At 35.8% G+C, this 23,297-nt stretch overlaps 1 protein-coding gene across 4 annotated transcripts in view; it reads right to left on the reverse strand.

The window, feature by feature from the left end:
- UBR2 (ubiquitin protein ligase E3 component n-recognin 2) overlaps positions 1-23,297 on the reverse strand; it is a 107,431-nt gene that overhangs the window by 16,386 nt on the left and 67,748 nt on the right. For 2 of the 4 annotated variants that reach the window (XM_057698589.1, XM_057698588.1), the window contains exons 22-37: positions 21,239-21,291; positions 20,241-20,343; positions 19,143-19,191; positions 18,560-18,714; positions 16,728-16,830; positions 14,185-14,294; positions 13,998-14,078; positions 13,454-13,632; positions 12,521-12,720; positions 10,459-10,552; positions 9,301-9,462; positions 7,734-7,837; positions 6,961-7,039; positions 4,344-4,492; positions 3,871-3,926; positions 105-201 (exon numbers count right to left, since the gene is read on the reverse strand). In XM_057698589.1, the coding sequence (XP_057554572.1) occupies positions 105-201; positions 3,871-3,926; positions 4,344-4,492; positions 6,961-7,039; positions 7,734-7,837; positions 9,301-9,462; positions 10,459-10,552; positions 12,521-12,720; positions 13,454-13,632; positions 13,998-14,078; positions 14,185-14,294; positions 16,728-16,830; positions 18,560-18,714; positions 19,143-19,191; positions 20,241-20,343; positions 21,239-21,291 (1,774 nt within the window). Of the gene's footprint in view, positions 1-104; positions 202-3,870; positions 3,927-4,343; positions 4,493-6,960; positions 7,040-7,733; positions 7,838-9,300; positions 9,463-10,458; positions 10,553-12,520; positions 12,721-13,453; positions 13,633-13,997; positions 14,079-14,184; positions 14,295-16,727; positions 16,831-18,559; positions 18,715-19,142; positions 19,192-20,240; positions 20,344-21,238; positions 21,292-23,297 lie in introns of those variants that run through there. The other 2 variants (XM_057698590.1, XM_057698591.1) reach the window with 2 other exon arrangements.

Consider the following 23,297-nt stretch of genomic DNA (forward strand, 5'->3'; position numbering starts at 1 on the left):
ACCAAAATATTTCTTTCATAATGGAGGGAAGTTTCCCACTAAAAACAAAATTACAGAAGATGATAAATTATCAAAACATATATGGTACACGTATTAATACTCACATGCAAAAAGTTTACAAAAGTGTCCTTGTACCACTGAAAGCAATGCCACTGTCCAATGTGCTGCAGCAAATCTTGTTAGTGACCTAAGACAGTCATCCTGAAATAAAGAGACGGACATAATTAACAAAGAAGTCCGCATATGAAGTAGTTCTCCTCTTTCAGGAATGCTAGTTCAAGCACAGCTAGTTGAAGTAAAGCTGGATGCACAATGAAATCTCTAGATGGTATGGAACTGAATCTATGACATCTTTAATGGCATGTCTCTAACATAGAATGAATGGAATGGAAAATATCTAATTGTATGCTGAATAAAACAAAGCTATCTCCTGTTACCAAGCTGCTAGTTCTCTATGTAAAAGTTAAGAAGGATACATGCGGCAAGACAGACAGCAAACAACAGAGACTCCCAGGAATGTGGTGCAGTATTTCTTTATATTTAGTCTAAAGAAGTACTCTAAAATGTGGGAAACACTACAGATACTGGGGAAATTATGTGCAAGAAGATGGTTGTACAAATCAGGGTGCCTGTAAACACCAAACACTGTTATGGGGACTATGGTGCAACAACGAGAAAACTCAATGTAAAGTGAAGGATAGAGTAAAAACAAAACTACATGTGAATACTATAATAAACTATAAATGTGCTAATGAAAAAAGACAGATGAGTGACTGACTTAAGTCTCTTCTTCTTGCTTAATTCTCTATTTTCTAAATTTTCTGTAATGTTCTTTGGTTCAATAGACATTGAGGACCTACCATACGCTAGTCTTGGTTTTGAAGATCTCGAGATGAAAACTCACCCCCCAACCCCCTGCTCTCAAGTAGCTCACAGCCTTGAGGGTGGCAAGGGAGAGAAAAGGGGGGAGAAGACAACTAAAGGAGGTAGTATCAAAGATGAAGGATACCCCACTTCACGGCTCAGAAATTTCCCAGGGAAAGCAAAGCTTGAAGAACTTCTTAAAAAGGGGTCGTCTGCTTAGGGCACTCGAGCAGAGGCAAAAGCCTAGAACTAGTATTTGGGGACCAGTAATGATTCTGTAATCCTGGACCACGGATGTAGGGATTGGCAGGAGGTGAGTGATAATGGAGAAGAAACATTTAAGAGATACGATCAGGGTTACTTTTTAGAGAATCCCTCTGATAATATATTAGGAGAGAGTGAGATTCAGGGTAGAGATAGTTACAATAATCTAGGCAAGAAAAGATACGGGAGCTGAACCAAATAAGTAGGAATAGAAATGGAAGAAATAGGACAAATATGCAGGAGAGGAATTCAACAAACTCTGCTGATCAATTGGATATGAACATCCGGACCAAATGATGCATCCAAAAGGACTTCCAAGTTTCTGGCTTGGTCACCTGGCTGGACAGTGGTGACATTAACTAAGACACTACATATAGAAAGAAAAATTAATTTGGATTGTTCAATTTGAGATGCCTTTAGGAGATCCAGGTGAAAAAAATAAAGCAGGCACTGAGATAATAGATCTGGTTTGGAGAAAAACAGGTGGGAATCATTTGGATATAACTGAAATCAGAGACATAGGGCTGACCAGGGAAGAGTTATCAGATGATTGAGTCATGGGCCAAACTCTGGGGGTTTAAAATAACATTTACAGGTCACAGGAGGGAAAGCTGACTGAGATGGAGTCACCAGAAAGGTAGGGAGAAAACCAGCAATGCCATGGAAATCAAGAGAGAAAATGAATTTTAGAAGGAAGTAGTTAACAGAATTAAGTAAATAGAAATGTCAAATGAAGGCTGAAAAATGCCCACCCACAATGATAATGAGATCATTTGGTGAACCTGGCAAGAGCTGTTTCCAAAAAGTGAGAAAGTGTTGACTTTGAGGGACGGTGGTGGTGATGCCAAAATGCAGGGAGTTGAAAAGTGAAGAGTTAGCAAGAAATTGGAGGCAGGGTATATGTTATTGTTTAAAGAAGTTTCGCTGTGTATAATATTTCTCTCAGGATGTGAAGTGAAACTAAAAACTGTAGGTGCTATTTCTTTATCTGTATTTAAACATTTTTCTTTGCATGGTGGAATAAGTGAAAAATGCTTTACAATGGTTTGCTTGGTCATAAAAAGGAATGAAAAAGCTAGGGTGATAAAAGGAAGATAATACAGAGAGCAAGAGCAAGAGGAGGAATAATGGAGCACGCTTGTGAATAGGGCAAGTGCCAGGAGAGAAAGAGGCAGAAGAAGGGATAACTGATGGAGAGGAGATGGATTTCAAATAATAGGTGGAAAGATAAGCCTCCTTACCAGGAGGTCCCTTATCCTCTGGTATAGGAGAGAAAGGCCAGTGGAGATGTACATAAATTTGAAAAGCAGAAGTCAAAAAAATAGAAGGAGTTCGTCCTTAATGGCTATATACTTTAGAAAGCTAAATTTCTCTTACTAACATAGAAAAAAACCTTAGATAAAATATTAGCAAATCAAACATAATGATATATAAAAAGGATACTCTACGTGACCAAGCTGGGATTATTTCAGGAAGGCAAGGTTGTTTTAACAATCAATATAAACAGATTACACAAAATCATATTAGCAGAAAAACAGATGAAGTCATATCCTATCCACCGTATATCTTAGTTAAGACTACAGTGAACTGCTATTCTGCTTTTACTACAAAGATACAATTCAGGGTAGTTTTAACACCAGGGTCTACTCCTAGATATTCCATTTTAATAAGTCAGAGTGACCCAGGTATCTGTATTTTTAAAAAACTCCAAAGAGTTAAGGCTCTTACATCAGTGGTCTCAATCCTGGCCTCGGGGCAAGCTTTTAAGAAATATTAATGCCCGAGGCCCATCTCCAGTGACTGATTTAACTGGCCTGTAGTAGGGCCTAAGCATTTTTTTTTTTTTAATAAATTTATTTTATTTATTTATTGGCTGCATTGGGTCTTCATTGTTGCACACGGGCTTTCTCTAGTTGCTGAGAGCAGGGGCTACTCTTCATTGCAGTGCGCAGGCTCCTCATTGCAGTGGTTTCTCTTGTTGTGGAGCACGGGCTCTAGGCCTGTGGGCTTCAATAGTTGCGGCATGTGGGCTCAGTAGTTGTGGCTCACGGGCTCTAGAACACAGGCTCAACAGTTGTGGCGCACGGGCTTAGTTGCTCCGTGGCATGTGGGATCTTCCCAGGGCAGGGCTCAAACCCTTGTCCCCTGCATCGGCAGGCAGATTCTTTACCACTGCGCCACCTAGGAAGTCCGGGCCTAAGCATTTTTAAAAGCTCCCCAGGTGATTCTACATGAATAAAGTTACATGCACTTTTAGGATTGTAAGTTTGAATAGTAAGTAGCAGATGAAGCTGACACTACATATTACACTGTAAAAAATTGGCAAGCTTTTATTGTATATTTCTTCACTTTTCTAGGCATTAAATGTACTCTGTTTTGGCATTAATTTGTACTTATTTACATGTTGCTTATAATAGGTAGTCAAATGTGGTAGAGGGTATGTTCTGCTCTGTATTTCCAACTACAGCACTAAAAATGCAAGAACAAGCACTTTGTCTTTAGTTCCCCCCCTCAATCTGTTCGTGTGTTTAACCAAAAGGGATGAAATCTATCTACAAGAAAAATCATGAAAAATTATTTTGACGAACATTACTTCTTCAATATTATTACAGAAAATGAATTTTACTATAAAAGGATTGAACTTATGCTTAAATAACCATTTCAAGTTTTTTGCATTAAAAAAAATAGTACAATCTAATTTCTACTCCACCACTCCATGAACTGAGTAAACTGAAAACTTACCAGTCTGCAAGACAAAGGACCGAACAATGGTTTATCTTCATCACTTAAAATTCTTTCTGTGGATTAAAAATGGTAAAGATGGCAAATTTTATGTTTTGTACATTTTATTACAAGTTTAAAAAAAAAAGTGGGGAAAAAAAAAATCTTTCCGCACAAAGCACCGTATTGTCAGGTTTCTAAATCTTTGAGTCATTTCACTAGAATTAACTTTGGATGAGAAGTAAAAATGAAAACACATTCCCTTAATTGACAAGAGGCTATAACCACCACTAAGATGAGTTCTCTGTTGCTGTGGTTAACTTATAAACTGTCAATCTAATACTTTGTCAGTACACTACATTTCCTGCTTCAAAGTCTTTTATTTCTTCATTTTGTTGTCCACTTTAAACAACTCCATTTAAATACAGGATTCTATACACAACTCATGTCAACGTATGCTTGAGATTTAAAGACATAACTCTAAATTCTCTTACCTATGCTTTGGATGGTGTATGCACAACTACCCCAACACATTATGGGGACACGGGGATCCTCTTCATTGGGATGAACCTTTAGTCCCACCTTATAAGTAGCAGTTCCAAATGTTGTTAGCATTTCTTTTATGCTTTCAGAATAAGGATTCCTGAAGTGAACATGAACAGGATTAGCTCAAAACAATGTGCTCACATCAATCAAAGGGCTCAGTTTCTTAACAGTTATTTTCTACGTTGGAATTGAACCACTTAAACTACCTAAAGATAGTTGTATGAAAAAGGAGAATTAAAGACATGCAAACAGTCCCTGCCTGAGAGGAGTTATGCTCTACTTGGGTTGGCAGTGGTGAGGCACAGGCCTGAAAACAAGGTATTAGGGTGAAGGTCTACATACTGAACTAGGAGACTCTGGACCTCTTTCCCTATCTGGGGAACATCAGCAATGTATACCCACTGCCATAGATTTCAGTTTCTCCAGTGAAGAATTCTCAGAGAAAAGCCATTTTTACACATTGACATTTGGGGGTCCCAAGTGAAAGACTGGCGGGGGCCTGATCACCTCACTGTGGGGCTCACAGGTCAGCAAGCTCCAACCTGCCCACCAGGTATCCAGTGAGCTTCTTAGTGCCTTATTGAATAGTCATCCAAGGATCAATAAATACTTAAGGAAAGAACCAAACATCAAAGAGATAAACACCAAAACAAACAAGGAGGAAAAAGGCACTCAGGGAAAACAGAGACAGTGTAGAAAACAAGAAATTTATATTAAAAAAAAAATCAGGGGATCAGTCCAAGAGAAAATTATCTAAGAAACAACATAAAACATCCCCAAAACTGAAGGACACGAATCTTCCAATTCAAAGAGCCTGTTGGAAATGTAGCAAAACGCATGAAAAAACATTCACAAACCAAGGAACATCACAGAGAAATTTCAGAACTTTGGGAATTAATAAGACAATCACAAGAGTTTCCAGAAGTAATAAAGTTACAAAGGAACAGGAATCAGAATGGTGTTAATTTCTCAATGGGTGTGAGAAACTGGTGAAACAATGCCTTCAAAATCTAGATGTAAAGTTACTTCTAATCTGTAATTCTATACCCAAACCATTCACCAAGCATATGGATACAATAAATGTAGTTACAGACATGGAAAATTTAACACTCAGGCACCTTTTCTTAGGAACTTGCTGAGGGATGCAACATGAGGGAGTAAATTAAGAAAGAGAAGGAGGGGACTTCTCCAGAGGTCCAGTGGTTAAAGACTCCACACTCCCAATGCAGGGGGCATGGGTTCGATCACTGGTCAGGGAACTAAAATCCCGCATGTCACAGGTGAGGCCGAAATAAAAAAAAAAAGAGAGAGAGAGAGAGAAGGATATAAGATCTAGTAAACAAGAGGGGCATGGCCAGGGGAAGTCTCAGGGTGACAGGTGTGCCCTGTCCTGATCGGTGTGGGAGGACAGAAGCTGTGGGAGGAGGGTTCAAGGAAAGAAGATCATCTGATGAATCTGAATACTGATAGCTACTGCTAGGCATCTGACATATACTGCAACATTTAGGGAAAAAAAGTATTATATACACAGAAAACCAAGTACATGAAAAAAATAAGGTAATTATTAACCATAGGAAAACAAAATTGTACAAGAAAGGAAATCTAACATAACTTATCAGTAGAAACAATTACAAAAATTGACAAATGATTTAACCAAAAATTGTGAAATAACTCCATAGGTATACTGGCGAGGAATAGTGAATAGGGTAGAGGTAAAAGTTGAATCCTAAATTAGTCAACAGAAAGATACTGTTTAAAAAAATGATAAATCAAGACACAGCTGATTAAGCATTTTAATTAGAAACATGGAAGTACACAGAAAGAAAGACAAAATGACAGGACTGGGGATGGGGAGGAGGAATGTGAGAGGCACAGGACATGTTTTTTCTGTTTAAACCTTTCCAGTAGTATTTTTAATGAGTTATTTAGTATTTGCCAGGCAGTTTCCAGGTAACTTTAAATGTATTATGTCACTTTATCTTTATAACACTTATGAGGTAGATATGATTATCTTCCCTTTATAGATGAGGGAACTTGAGTGAGGTACAGAGAGGTCAAGCAATTTGCACAAAGTTGCACAGCTAATAAGCAGTGGTGCTGGAACTGAACAAAAGCAGTCTAGTTCTAGAATCTGGGTTATACTTTGTAACTTACTGGCTATGGGTAAAATTAGGCTGAAAACACTGGTTTTGATTCTGAGTTACTAAGAGGGTGGTGGGGCCATAAATAGAAATACTGAAGTCAGAAGGAAGCATGGGTTTTGGTGGGGGGAGCTGAGCAGCTTGGATTTAGATGTATTGATGAGGTGCTGTTAAGGAAAGCCAGATAAAGGGGTGTAGTAGGGAGTCAGCAACACAGACTAGGTGAGGTTTGTGAGGATTAAACATGCCATGCAGTTCTTAGGTTTTTATCAATACACCTGCAATAAATATTCTCAAGTCTCAGAATTCAACATCAAGGTCCTATAACAATTCGCTCCCCAACTTGACAAATGATATTCTTACTAACTGCTGACTTAATTTTTCATTTCAAGTGGGCCAAATTTAAAAGGAATAATATACTCACTTAGGATGAAAATCAGGCCTAAATCCTTCAGGGAGCTGCAATTCGTCCATATTTTCTAAATTCTTTGATGAGGCAGTATCTACAGAAACAAGCATTTTATACTATTATTCTTTAGTCCATGATATTTCTATAAACATTCAGTCATAAATTTCATTCTAAATTTAGGTCAAGGAAATGAAAAACAACAGGAAAAATTCCCATTAATGAAAACTGGTATAACATTACATTCAAAGCATGAGAAATACTATTGCTCTGGACGACCTAGGCACCTTCTTCAATCACCTGTGCTTTTCCTGAAAGTATAGCCACTGGAATGTAGCTAGGGAAGGTAAGAAAAGGAGGAGTATGCTGTTTTGTTTCCTTAAAAACCAATGGTATAAATTCTGCTCAAGGTCAGAAGTGCAGTGCATGTTTATCAAACTTTGGAAGCCTTTGGGAATGCCAACAATAAAGTGAGTCAGCCAACAGAGAATAAAGCCAGCTTTTCAATACTCAGTTACATCTCCCCCACCCCCAGAAGCTCTTCAATAAAATGGGGGAATAAGTGAGAAGTATTTATCATAAACTTCACATGAGCTTGTGTGTTTTCAAGGAATAAGGTGTAATGAAGCAGATTCAAATTTAGTTCATTAATACAAAGGAAATTAGAGTAAGTCAAATTTTAAAGTGAGAGGTTTCATTTTTAAAATATTTTAAAACAATTTATTCTGGAACTATATTTTCCAGGGGTCTCAGACGTTAGGCAAAAATGAAAGCAGGTTATCAGAACTTACTAGGAGTACTTTCTTCTTTCCTAAGAACCTGTAATGCTTTTATTTGCTGAGATATTTTTCTAATCCACTGAGTCAGATTTGGTTGGTCTGAAAAATTTAACCTGCTAGAAAAGATTATAGAGAGTGTTTAGTATTCTGTTGCTGTTTAGTTTAATATACAAAAACTCCTCAAATGATCACGGGTATATTTTAAATACACTTCAAATATTAAAAAAAAACAAAAAACAATTAAAAAAACCTAGGGGAAAATTTGTTGCTTTTAAAGAAGTCAGAATAGGTATTTTGCCAATGGAAATGGAAATATATTATTTGTCAATATGATGCTAATAATTATTAGCATCAAGCTGAATTACTTGTCAAAAATTTCACTTTTTCAGTATTGAAATTTGCTAGTATTTCTTAACTATCACAATCACCACATCACAGACACTATTTACTGCATGCTTATTGTGTTGCAAGCATTTTACTGTGTTAGAGTTAATCGTCAAAATCTTAATGAAATAGGTTATATTATCGTCCCCATTTTACAGATGAGGAAACTGAGGTTTAGAGCTATGTAACTTGACTAAGGCCGTACATGGGACAGATGTGGCATTCAAACCCAGCTATATCAGACTCCACAGCCTGTGTTCTTAACGAATGTGCCATAACTGACTCTCCTGGGGAAAAAAGCAAAACCTGAACCACAAAAGCGATTTTTTTCTCTTTACATGCAGAGAATTCTTAATCTAATAATAACTAATTTCTTAATCAGTTCAAATGCAGGTATAAGTCAGCACCATGATATTCTTTTCTGATTAAAAAGCATGCGTTTATACACATATCTAAGGGTATTTTAAGAACATTTTGTGGTAGCAGACTAAGACACCATAGTTTGAACTCCTTAAATCGAAGAGAAAAAACTGACTCTGCTTTAATTTAAACCCAAATAGTAGCACAGAAATAAACAGATGGTTCATATTCACAAAACTTAAATTAGTATTTGTGAATGTAAGACAGATATCATAAATTGAGTAACAAAGGTCAGGTTGAATATCAGACACTATCAAATTCATATTTGAAATGGGTATGTCCAATACTCCTATTAACTAAAAGCACACTAAAAATTATGAAATGATAAAATTTTACATTTTAAATACACTAACAGATTTTCACTTTTTGGCCCAATTCCTGAACTTGCCAATACATTGCAAAAAATTATATTTGTTAGTATGTTCAATAAAGTCAGTTTGAGCTGCCCCTCCTCTCCCTATCAATTTACTGAGCATCTCTTAAAAAGTATAAGGGAGATATTTAAAGTGAGATCTTCGAAACACACGGGAACTTTATATCCTTTATAGTGTTTACGGGTGACCAAGAAACTGTTAAATACTGGCCTCTTTCTAAAAACCAAAATCATATTTGGTAGGTTGGCTAGAAGAAATAACTAAATAAAAAGTTTGTAAAGTGTCTGAAAACATTATGCATTTACCTAGAGTGATCTCCCCACCCAGCTGTGGTTTATTATTTTACTATCTTCAAAGGAAACTATTTCTTTGATATAAAGGTTTTATGAGCAAAAACTTACCTATTAAAAATATTTCTTGGAGGAAGCAGCAGAGGAATAACAGTATTACTCAAGCATTCACAAAGGGGACAAAGAAATTCTCCATTTTCTACATCATAGCTTGTATGTAAGCGTAATCTCTGTTGCCTTCTCTGTTCTTTGGCTTGAACAGAATCAAAATACCTTTACAATTAGAAAACATGAGGTATCAAAAACAATGGTAATTTTTAAAACGAGAGCCATAAGCTTCAACATTTTAAATAATTTGTTACCACAAAAAAAAAAATCTAAAAATTAAAATCTTAAAATGAACTGATTTTTAACAGTAATACTTTAATGTTGAGTTGCTGTAATTACCAAAATGGGTTAAGAGTTCTAAAACAGGAGAATCAAAAAAAGACTGCCTTGCAAACAATCACTCACAATGTAGCATATTTCTTGGTCCCAGTGCCCTGTGGTTACTCCCCCAGGACTGGTGGCTACTAACTAGGGGCAGTTCATGACAACTCAATGAGCAGAGTACTAGAATAACAGTACTCAGTTGTTGGTTTCGCAGACGCATAGAACGCACCAAAGTAGAGTAAGTTTCAAGTTATCCCATCTTAGCTCAGGGAGCCATAACAACCTTAGGAAGTAATCAGGAAAGTGCTAGCATCTTCAGAATCAAGACTTGTTCACCCTGGACCCGAAGAAAGACATACTTCTAGGGCAGGGATCCCCAACTCCCTGGCCGCATGGCAGGAGGTGAGCGGCAGTGAGCCAGCGAAGCTTCATCTGCCCCTACCCACTGTGCTCTCATTATTGCCCGAACCATCCTTCTCACCCCCAATCTGTGGAAAAACTGTCTTCCACAAAACTGGTCCCTGGTGCCAAAAAGGTTGGGGACTGCTGTTCTAGGGTTTATACTAGTGTAAAAAAATCCTTTTTTTTATCTAGTCTGTCAGATCCCCACATTTAAAAATATATTTGATGTACTATGAAGTTTCTAAGCCACGCCTTTAAAAGCACTGACAAAGAAAATTAACTTTGTTATTTATTAGGCAGTAAAATGGAGCTTTTTTCTTCCAACATCTTTAGTTCTTTCTCCCTTTTTCTAGAATGGAATTTCCTTTATTAAAAAAATTTATTTCTGAGCCTTTGGATAAGCATCTCTTGACTAATATTAAGAATATAAATTACCTTTGCCAACAATGGGCATGCATAATGTGCCCACAGCTACTAGTATGTGTTCCACAAGACAGATCGGGGTGCATGAATAATGGATCATATTTTTCTGCATTATAAAACAAACAAAAAACAAAGCAAAAAAGCATTTAATATTCCTATAACAAATGTGCATCTTTAAACTGTGAAATTCTTACTAAGAGCTTAGAAACTTCAAATGAAATGCTAGTTTATTCCTTTGATTTGAGATACCAATAATTTATGCAAGACCCTGGATTATTTAGAATAAAGGACTCTCTAATTTTCATTACTCTGAGCAAATTAATGAAACACCCCTGAATTGTTAACTGAAACTGGAATCCCATATTTAAGTACATCTAATCTTTTGAATATTTCACATTTTCAGGGCACTAAGAGACTCCCATTCCCAGCAAATGCCCTGAGCCCAAGGTAAAAGGGATATTCTTCAGGGAGAGGTCTTTAATACCTTCAGGGCAGCTGGTCACCATGATTTCTAACAAAAAAGATGTCCTGGCAGTAGTGGGGCGCTCCCTAGAGGAGATTCTAAGACACTTATACAGAGAATAGCCACAATTACTGTACCAGAGTCAAAGCTGCAGCAAAATATCTTGGACTAGGAAAAAAGGGACAATTCAGTCTTCTGCTTTGGTACTAATTTTCTGTATTTAAAGGAGATGAAAAATGAAGACAAATATAAAGTGGGTAGCTGCCTTCTTTGAGAATTCTTGGAATTCTCGACATAAATTAGTATAATCTTAGCAATTCCCTAATAATATGTTACTCAAGTTTCAATTTGCTTTATATAATAGAACAGTGCAAATTTCATAGCATAAAGAAAATCTTTTATGATATGAATTGTGAAAGCATAAAAAAAAATCCAATTGTAGACAGCCAGTTCTTCTAGGAAGGTAACAAACTAAATACAATTTGTGACTTTATCCTCAGCCTGGAATGAAATTTGTAAATCGCCTAGTACAAATGATCATCTAAGATACAAAGACCAATGTTTCTTAATTAGGGTGCCTGAGAGCAACACTGTGAAGACTTTCCTTATAGAGGAAAGGCAATCTTACCACTGAGCTCTCAAACCTCCTTCCAATCATACAATGTGAAAGGCACATGCTTTAGAAACTAAGACACAATCCTTACTCTCAAGAAGTTTACTGATATCACTGAGGCATATGCACACATAAACAAATGTAAGAGTAGAAACATAAAAATATCTGTGGTGGACACAATAAAGTGCAGCCAAGATGCCCCTGCAGGAATGAATGACTTACTCCCTCAGCTGTTAGAAGAGGGCACTCAGCTGTTATCCTCTTTAAGGGACTCTGCTCAGGGTCACACCTCTTTCCAGAGGTAGCCCACAACCAGTCACTGATCAGTGTCAAGGTATAAAGACCCAGCCCCTTTGCCCCAACTCGGGACACCTCTGAAGGCCATCCAGCTCCAGAGTTCCCATGGGGTTGGCTAAGGTCTTTTGGGGACTGCATCACAGCTCAACTTCTCCCTTTGCCCAAGGCTGTACCCTTCCCCTCTATTCTATAAATACTGATCCCAAGACTTTCTTGAATAATGGCCTGCATTGCATAGTAATCTCTATCTCAATAATCTAATTGAGAATGTGGCTCAAGGACTGCTTCTCACAAGGGTGACTCACACCACTACTCTCAAGGGATTCCACCCTGGATTTATCCATGAGATAAAATACTGAGATAAAATAATTATTGTTATTTCAGTGTGTCAACTAGTTATTGGGACTTTACAAGCATGAAGAATGGGAAAGACTGTTAAGTACTAAAGTACATTAATATATCACAAAGAACAGCTTTCCTCTGAATCTCTGCTATTTATCAGCTGCATAATTCGGGCATAAAACTTAACCTTCTGGAGTGTTTCCACACCTGTCAAGTGATGAATTTCTGCCTAAGTTACCTGCCCAAGATACCACCAAGCCTATAGAGTTATTATTAGATTAATAAAATCTCTGTATATCACCTACCATACTATGTGGCAGTCATTATTAACAGGGAGGATGAGGATACAGCTGACTTACCCGGATCCTGAATGAATTTACTCCTGTTTTTTGATAATACAGTAGATCTCTGAACAAAGGCTGCCAGGACCATTGCCCTGCTTTCCACCTTCACCTCTTGCTCTTCTTGACACAATATACATGTAACAAATTGTCTCTGTTCAGGGACCTGAGTCTGTGCTGGGCCCAATGCCGTAAGAGTCATATCTGAAACCACAGGGCTGCAATAAAAAGGTTATGAGTATAATTAATGAGCCTAAGAAGTTTCTACAGAATCATAAAACAGTAGATTTTAGGTATGTACATATTTAAAACACACAGCTGTTTTTTGTTTTTGTTTTTTTAAATACTTATTTATTTGGCTGTGCTGGGTCTTAGTTGCAGCATGTGGGATCTTTGATCTTCATTGTGGCATCTGGAATCTTTAGTTACAGCATGCGAACTCTGAGTTACAGCATGTGGGATCTAGTTCACTGACCAGGGATTGAACCCAGGCCCCCTGCACTGGAAGCACGGAGTTTAAGCCACTGGACCCCAAGGAAGTCCCTAAAACACAGTTTTGATGACTTGATTTAAGAGACATAAATCTTTCACATGTATCAAAACCATCTCTTTCAATCCTCACAGCAATCCAATATGCAACACACAAGCCAGACCCTAAGTTAATTGAGCCTAGTATATTCAGTCTTTGATGAATGTCAAGGGTCTTCCATACAACTTACATTTTAAGCAAAAACATACTAAATTATCTTATCTGCTAGTCAGAGACATGCTCATAATCATATGCTAATAAACTGAGATTTCTAAGAATAAATCCTCTACCTACGAGGCCACAAATTTTATCAACTCTTCTAAGTTATAAGGATTAAGTGTACTTATAAAGAAAACAAACGAACATCTTTCTCAGTTGAGAACTGCTGGTCAAGAGTTTCAAAAATTGTGATTAATTTTTACCTATTATCAAGAACAGCAGAGATAGAGGCATCCAGTTCTAATGTCTGCTGAAAGAGTTCTTTGTTCTCATCAATAAAGTGCCGTTGCATCTCAGACATCTGGGCCATGATCTTTTCTCTGCGCAGTCTGGCAATCTCGGCTTTTCTCTTCCTCTCAGCTTTATCTTTGTCTCTTGAACTCTGAAATTACGCTTCATTTAATTAGACCATTAGAGGCTGAATGCACATTTTTCCCCCCAAAGCAGAAATATCTTTATTGTAATTAAAATTAAAAACTATTAAATTAGTTTATTAACTAATTAAAAACATTCTATAATCTCACTTATCTAAACAAAAGAAAAGATTTCTTAATCAACCTAACATGTTAAAGAAAAAAAAAAAAGCAGGCCAAAAAGGTTGGTACAAAAGTAAACAAATAGTGGCACACTTCTTGGGATTTACAAGTTTGGGAATAATATCAACTACCAACTTACTGCAGATAAATTTAATTGTTTATAATGAGCTTGCCACAATTTTTCAGTATTACCACACTTTACATCTTATACCTCTTCCATTATGGTTCCTTCTGTCTCTGCCACAGGACTGGTGGATGAACTCTCTCTTATCTTCTTAATAGCATTAAAAGTCTATGAAAAAAATATCAGTTATTCTGAAGCTATGAACCATTATAAAAATTTAAAGATAAACATTTACTATTTCTCACAAAAAGCAGAGTGATGCAGGAAATTTTACCTTTAATATCCACCTAATCATATCTTTGTGGACTTCTAGGTAGGGAGCATTTTGTAGTGTTTCCAGCATAGCTAGTATGCTAGGAGAGTTGTTTGGTGCTTCACCAGGTTCTAAAGCGGAAGGAAAAAAGGGCACACGAATAACAGCTAACACTTCATAGTTCTTACTACTATGTACAAGCAGATAAATGAAGCTGCTTATAACATTTTCCCATCATTTGACTACAGCTCTACTTAGAAATTTTCAATACCTCTCGAAATGTGACATATTTGTATTTTACAAACAAGCTGTTAACAACTAGAATGCTTTAATCATTCAAAACTGAAATCTTAATACCAAGTGATTATTTTAACATAGTCACTAGGAAAATTAAATAAAAACCCAGCTGAAAGGTCTACCTGAGATTTTACAAGTCTAAGAAAATGAATTAGGATTACATGCGTCCATGTGTATGTACATATATCTATTTATTTTGACCTTTTCTTTAACGAAAACCTAGATTCAAAAGTAAAACAAATTTCTTCCTCTATGAATTACTTTTATATTTTCAGAAAAAGTTACAAAAGTCCATATTCTCAAGAGTACATTTAATCCAATATTAGCTAATTTTACAGCTGGAAATATGCAATTATTAATTTTCTTGATTTAAGAAACTTTTCTGGTTAAAATATTCCTCTTTCCTAAGAGGCAAAGAGACTGAACTATGTGATTTTTTTTTTTTTTAATTAAATTTTTATTTCTTTGGTCATGCTGTGTGGCTTGTGGGATCTTAGTTCCCTGACCAGGCATTGAACTCAGGCCCTCAGCAGTGAAAGGCCCGAGTCCTAACAACTGGACCAACAGGGAATTCCCTGAACTATTACGTGATCTTTAACATTCTTCTAGATCTAAAATTCGGTGGCTGTGGATTAGGGCTCTGACTCTACATAGTTTGTTTTAATTATATAAAATGTTTAAAGAGAAATAGGAGGACTGTCTAGAGAAGGTGATGATTGTTGAAAGAAAAAGAAAGAAGCAAAAAAGAACCTGAGATCAAATGAAATTAGGGTGTTTTCTGTGTGATTATACCAAAGTAAAAGAACTGCAGATAAAGAAGGTACAAGATACAGTGTTAATGTTAATCCACAGAAAGAAAGACTGGTAAAGAAAAGAGCAGGAGAAGGTGGGCACCCAAGAATACATTCTTCAGTGAGGAAAGAGAATTTCCCCTCTTCCTCCCGCTTACCTGGATGTGGGTAAAAAGGGAAAAACAGAGATTTAGCAGCAACCAGGACTATTCCCCCTCATCCCCCAGTAGAACCTAGTATTCTCACAGCTGTCATCTTTTAGGAAGAAATGGTGGAGAACACGATACTAACCAAAGCTACAGAAATATTCCTTTGCAGTCAAGGAATTACTCCTATCCTCCACAAATTCATTTAAGCATCTCAGTAAATCATTGATGGCAAGTCTGGAGCAGGAAAGATACAAGATGAGCCTGGGACATCTTTTGTGCCAGAAAGCAAGGTGGTGCTCAAATACTAATGGGGTTGGGTCAAAAGGACACAGAGCTAATTGAACAGACCCCCAATGACCAAGAGCGGCACAGTTTGAGCATCAAAAGGAATACTGATTATAATGGACTATAAAACACTAAATAAAAAGCCATGAGTAACATTAAAAAACAAAAGAACCACAAAAAAGCTGTAAGCAAACAAAAAGATTCACGGTTGCCACTACTTTAGGTAACTATTAGACCAACTGCTTATGCTGAAAATTAATAAAATAAACTTTATTTAGAGATGAAATATCATGGCATCTAAAACAAGTGGAATTCCCTGGTAGTTCAGTGATTAGGACTCCATGCTTCCACTGAAGGGGGCCTGGATTTGATCCCTGGTCGGGGAACTAAGATCCCATATGCTGTGCAGCATGGCCAAGAAATAAACAAACAAAAAACCAAATGGTTCAAAAAAGTGTGCAAATATAAAGCAAATATAGCAAAATACTAACTACTGAATCTAGATGGTAGGTATATAGATGTTTACTGTATAACTCTTCCAACTTGTCTGTATGTTTGAAATTTTAATAATAAAAAGCTAGAAAAAATATTTCCTTAGTCTTCTAAAAAAAGTCACATTATTTATGTAAAATGTAATCCTCTATAGCTAATTTTCTTATTTTCATTACTTTTTATAAGATATTAGCAACAATTTGAAAGCGAAATCCTAGCAGCAAACTTTGTGTTTTTAAAAGTATATCCTAGAGTTTAAATGTATGTGCTATATTGATTTCAAACTAAGGATTCCTCATTACTTTTTCCTGTTTATGAATTAAAATTTATGTTCCTAAAGTATGGGTAGACCCTAAGTATTTCTATAAAAATGTATCAGGATCTGATATAGTACACAGGATCTGATATAATACACATGTGAATACAGATAGCCTCAGAAATTTGGATTTACTATAACTTACTTAAAACCTATATGATAAATAAAAGAGGTTATATTACATTTAAATATCACTGATATGTTGAGTTAGTTTAGTAAAAACTGTATACATACTTGATATCTTCTGAGTGAAGGTAAATGTTACTACGTGCTCCTCCACGACATTCTCTAAATGCTGTTTTTCTTCTTGTAGCGCCATTCCAATTAAATGTAACACCTAAAATACAGTATGTTTTGTAACTTTTAGTGAAACAAAAATCAAGTACATATTTTTATAAGAAATAACAAAAAAGAATTCACTGTTGCAAAAAGATAAACTATTAAAGATTAAGTGCATTAGGATTATTAAATAATTTGAAGTACTAATTTTTATTAAATTCAAACTCTAAAGAAACCAAAATTTCCATTTTAGCTAGGAAGAAAATTCAATTGCAAATTCTTAGGGTAAGTTAAAATTACTAATAGCTGTGACCAGCAAACCATACAATATAATTTTCAGTTTTATTCCATCCCTACACTACAGTCTTAAAAATCACCAATTCTAAGAATCACTGGTCAAATAATTACACCTGAAAGCATCTATCACGTAATTATCTAATCTCTAATACTGCTAGCTCAATTTCTCTAAGGACTAAAAATCTTAACCACCTCAAAAAGAGACACACTTTTATCTCTAATGCCACACCATTTATAAAGACATTCAGCATACCTCACGAGAAATCCCTTACTGGACTTCTAAGAATACAGCTACATCGATTCTATTTGCACTTTTATTGTTCTTTATGCTGCTCCCCAATTTTTGAAGGAGCTATGTGTTATGGTGTCTCTGTATCTTTCCCTGCACATAGGGCTACTGTGCTTGTCAGAGACTTGGAAGAACTAAGTCAGCCTGAATGACATAAAGCAAATGTATACATAAGATAAACGATGTTTATTCCTCTTTTCTCCATCATTTCCCACAGAGCTTTTGCTCATGTAATACTGATGGTCTCCAGTATACTGCAACTGCATGCTTTTACATTTTAAATGTATGTTTGTAAATAGGAGGTGGGTATATATATACAAGTATCTTAGCCAATGAGATACTTGAGAGTACTGAGACAATGGGAAGAACAGTAGCTTTGAAGGAAGGCTGTGAAGGAAGGCTCACCTTCATCTGAACCCTGGCTTTCCTGCTTTCAAGCTACATGCCTTTAGTGAGTCCCTCTGAGCCTGACTTCATTTTTGTTTTCAAAATGGAAAAGAAAAAAGCTTCCCTCTAGAGTTTTGAGAGTTACAAGTATGGTACGTAAAAGTGCCTAGCACAGAATAAGGCACAGAGCAGGCTAATTCTATTAACTGAGTATTATTATTATGTTACTTACTAGTTGGGTAATATGGACAAGTCAATCTCACTGAAACTTGCCTTCTTCATCTATACACTGGAAAAACTACTGATACTCACAGGGGTATTATGTGAATTTAATACCATAATTTCTGAATGACTTACATTAAAGCTATAAAGTAAAATACAAACAAGGTTCTAGACTTGCCACTAATTAGCTACAGGGCCATAAGTCTCTGACTTTCAATTTCTTCAACTGCAAAATATAAATATGAATGAACTCACAGGTTTTTAAAGAGAATTAAGTGAAAAACAAATGCAAAGATAACACATTATACAAATATATCAAAATACTGCATAAACAAAGACATATCAGGACCAATCAATGAGAGGCAGATCTGCCAACAAGACCAAAGTAATCACAACCATGTGGTGTAAAAAAATCTGCCAGGCTCTCATTTTTATCGTCAGACACAAAAATAGTAACAAAATACTATATTTCAAATTAAGGTAATACTGCACTTTATCCTAAGTTTCCTGTGTATAGATGTTGACAAGAGTATTTTGTATTTTGGTTTTTACTACAAAACCACTAAAATAGAAATAATGTCTTCAAACTTACCCTCTGCAGCATGGACTCAGACCAGACATATCCGTTATGTTCTACAGTCCACTGCAATACTGTTCTCATGATTAACAACATGACATCTGACTGCAAAATGTTAACCAGACTTGCAAACAGAGGGCAGAATGGAGGCAAAACTGGAGGTGGAAGTGCTGAAAATAAAGTTATTATTGGCTTCTTTTGTAGAACATGCTTTAACAAACGAACACCAAAAAACTATCCCTTTATTACATACTTTTGAGTCTTCAAATAATATTCATTAACAGACACCTTAAAGCTATATTTTACCTTCCCAGGTTAGTCAAATGCATAAAAACAGCTCCATAAATAGCAGAAGTACAAAAGAAGCCCTTTCTTTTCCCTAGAAATGTCTTAAGATCTGAGATAAAACCACTCACTCAGAGGTGACTTAGTACAGATTATGTCTGTATTAGCATATTTATTAGCCCTTTAAATGTTCACTCAGAAAGCTTATATTTAATTCCTCTACTTCATTAAGGATCATCATCATAGTCAACAGAAAACAATGTTTAACAAGTAAAAGAGACTGACACAAGATTTTGGGAAAGATTAAAAATACCTGTATCTTCCTTATTTTGTCTTTTCAATTTCCGTTGAGCTTCCTCTGCCTAATAAAAATGAATGTAATTTGGACAGGGAATTAGTAACTCGAAACAATATCCAAAACTACTGATATAAGTTAATCTTTATCATACTAATTACTGATTTTAGGAGATTTCTATCCCTAGTTTTGTAATCCCTCTGAAATTGATATCAAGGTTAATTTCCCCCTGCCACTAAGAGAATCCCCCCAAGTGGATTCTTTCTTGATTTAAAATACAGGGAAAACAAAAAAGAAAAAAAAATAAAAAAAAAAAAAATAAAATACAGGGGAAACATGTACCAACCAAAACCAAAAACTTACTTAGATTTGAGCTCTACTTCATGCATCAAACACTAATATATACTGCTATATATAAAACAGATAACAAGAACCTACTGTATAGCAAGGCAACTATACTCAATACTTTATAATAACCTATAAGGGAAAAGAATCTGAAAAAGAATATATATATACGACCGAATCACTGTGCTGCAAACCTGAAACTAACACAACATTGTAAATCAACTATACTTTGGGAGGGGGGGACAAACAAACAAAAAAAACCCCTAATAAAAGCTTCATGTTTAAATTTCGTTTAATGCCATTACTAAAAACTTATTTTTAAGAGTAGACCACTAAAAGGCAAAATTTAAATAGCTAAGAATGATTTGGAACTTTCCATAAGTCACTATGGAAAAGCATACTATTAAGTATTAGCAATTCTGAAATGACTGTAAAACAGGTTAACTGATTATAATACAGATTGATGATTTGTCTTCAAAAGCCAATAAAATACCTACAATGAGATATGTGTGGGCATGTTTAGAATTATACAGATCTTTTTTATGTAGGCACAAAACACTCAAGGGAAAAACCCAAATGTTACGTGGTGGTATTACAGGTAATCTGTACTTTCTTCTTTATACCTTTTCATATTTTCCAAATTTCCTATAATAAAAATGTGTCCGTTTTCAATCTGTGAAAAGCAGTAAAAGTTGTTTAGGAAAAAACAAAATAAAAACAAAAAAACTCCAAGCAACCCTTTCCCAGCATATTTTAAATTTTCCCAATTACCTTGGACTGCTCTGCCCTTGAAAAGTGATAGAAATACAAGTTGAACTCTTTGGCACACTCTGGTTTCAGTTCATACATGCCTCGTCCTGTTAATCCAGGTTTCCTTTGGGGGGAAAAAAATTCTTAAATCTCATGTACTGCTGGTGGGTGTAAGCTGGAACTATTTCTGTGGGTTCACTGGGTCATCTACATCCAAAGCTTTATGTGTATCCATTTTATCTAGCATGTCCACCTTAAATTTATTCTAACTGGACAAGTGAATGTGATGGTCACCGTAGTGATAACAATTTAAAGTCAGTCTAATAACAGGGGACAGGTCACACACCTTATGACATCAACAATTGAACACTATTAAAAGTGATGTTAACTTCTATATTTTGGCATGTAAAGATGTCTGTGATAAGTTCTACTAAGTGAAAAAAAGCAGGTGCAATTTTATGGTTTAGAGAATGTTTTCTATATATTTTTCTATATTTTCCCTAAAAATACGCACTGTTTTTAAAATCAATGAAAATAAAGACACTGCCATTGGAGTGAGGAGCACAGAAAAACAGGATTAAGAAACTGCCTCAACAATCTTAAATGGATAAACTGTTGATAGTTTATTGACTGGGCAACACACTGGACACAGAAAAAAGCACTGTTCAGAGGCTACTCTATAACTTCAGAGGCACATTCAAATGGCAACAAAGAAAGCACAATGTATTTACTTAGGTCACCTGCTCAGGTTAATTTCAATTATCTGAAACTATCAGCTAGGGAACACCTATTCTGAAAACAATGAAAATTCTCATAAAGCTACTTTAAGTTGCTAAGCGCAGGGCTAAGTCATAAAAGTAAAATGTCAGTGAGAAATCTAGTTCAGAATTACATGTTTGAAAATGACTGTCACTCTCTGAAAACAATAATTTTATTCTCAGTTCCATCAAAGGAAACACTCCAAGAAAAATTAATGTATAAAATGAAATAGAATGTGAAAAAACAGAAAATAAACTCACTTGAAATGGGCAACTGCTTCAATTACACTCTCCATGCCAGTTTCTTTGTTCTCCTAAAGGTATAGGAAACAAGTGTGTTTCATGTTAATAATATCTGCTAGCACTCAGAGCATTGTGTTTTTTATCTCATTAAGCTTCATACAGCAATTGTATAAAGCAGATATACTATTATCTTGATTTTTACAGATGAGCATTCCATAGTAAACATAATGATTAGTAATGCAGGTGGGGAAATTTACTTAGTAAGCTAACATTCATTCAGATTGATATAATTAAAAACAAGTCACTACCATACGGAATCAAGGTGACAGCTTTCAAAAGGAATGAAATAAAAACACAAAGTACACATAACATTTAAATTTTATATTTAAAATTCAAGATTTATATATTTGCAATATTTTGTGAAATAGCCACACTAATTTCTTATCTATTTTCATTAAAACAGCATTTCCCAAATCATATCCCATTCATGACAAGATGTTAACAGGAATTCTGTGAATAATTCTCTGGTCAAAAATGTTTGGTAAATACAGATGCCATTACTTAGCACAAGGCATTTACACCTTTAAAATGCTGTTTTAAATTTTCTTTCTTTCTTATTCTAATAGTCTAAATGAAACTGTAATTGTTCCCTCATTTCCTGAATTAAAAAGTACATGTATACAAAACTAGAAACGGAAATGGCAAAAGTAGCCCGTTAACAAAGACCCCCCCCCAAAAAAGGGGGGAGACGTACCTTTTATTTTGACTAGGTATTTAGTGATATTAAAAAAAAATCATTAATTATTTTTTTTTAGGTGTGATAATTGGCATACGCATAGGTTCTTCTAAAAGCTCATACCTTTTGGATCAACCTTGGCACTACTGACATTTGGACTAGACAGTTCCTTGTTGTGGGAGTCTGTCCCGTACATTGTAGGATGTCTAGTAGTATCCTGGCCTCTGCTAAATGGATGCCAGTGGCATCAAACACCCTGTCCTGAGTAGTGACACTGCCAAATGTTCCCCCACCATGGGGGGGGGGGGGCGGGGGGCAAATATTCCCTGGTTGAGAACCGCTGTTTTAGATATATCCAATTCTATTTACAGATGAAATGGTAAACCTGGTATTCTCTACAAAATAACCCAGTGAGGGTGTAGAGATTAGTGGTTGGGGTATAAATAAAATAAGATTGGCCATCTGTTGAAGCTGGTGATGGGTTCATTATACTATGTTTTCTGTTTCTACAGATGTCTGAAGTTCTTCAAGACTGAAATAATACAAAGTTTAAGAGAAGTATTACAATGCAACAAATAAAGGTTTAAATCCCACAAGAATGAACATTAAGGTTGAGAGTTCTGATCTATGTTTCAAATTTGGGAAAATATTTTGAAAAGCCACAATGAAAATAAAGTCCTCTCCCAACTGTAATTTGGGTTTCTGAGAAGCCCCAGGGCTGAAAAATAGGTGGCAGAGGAATTTAAGGTCCTGGGAGGAAAAATAGTTACAACTGAATCATGAATGCCCACACGAACATTAATTTACATTCACTAAAATGAGAGAGATGGCTTAGCAGAGTCTTTGGATGCTTCAGAAGGGAAAAACTCTAGCAAACTTTAGTTTACTCAACACAGCTAAGTAGGTATTTCTAGGTTATAAAGTATTATCTCTACCCATGGCAGCTTTATACTGAACACCTTATAACAATTCCTCTTTAATGGATATATAAATTCACTTCTAAGGAACAGGTCTTCTTTTATTCAGCATCCTTCTCTCTTTCAAGGCTTCACTGTAAGTGATTCTATTCCTATGCTGCTTTCCACTCCCAGTCCCTAGTATTCTCTTTTTCTAATTATTTCTAATAAGAGTGATTAGAGTTATACATGTTCTAGAACTGTAGCTTTAACAACTGTGGAAAAGGCATAGAGAAGTAAATCTATACATACTAGACTGACAGGTAGGGAAGGATTTCCATAATTTTCTTTTTAAAAAACGTAGGTAAGGGACTTTCCTGGTGGCACAGTGGTTGAGACTCTGTGCTCCCAACGCAGAGGGTCTGGGTTTGATCCCTGGTCAGGG

This window comes from Hippopotamus amphibius, chromosome 11 (genome assembly GCF_030028045.1).
Source record: "Hippopotamus amphibius kiboko isolate mHipAmp2 chromosome 11, mHipAmp2.hap2, whole genome shotgun sequence".
In the NCBI taxonomy this organism is placed as follows: Eukaryota; Metazoa; Chordata; class Mammalia; order Artiodactyla; family Hippopotamidae; genus Hippopotamus; species Hippopotamus amphibius.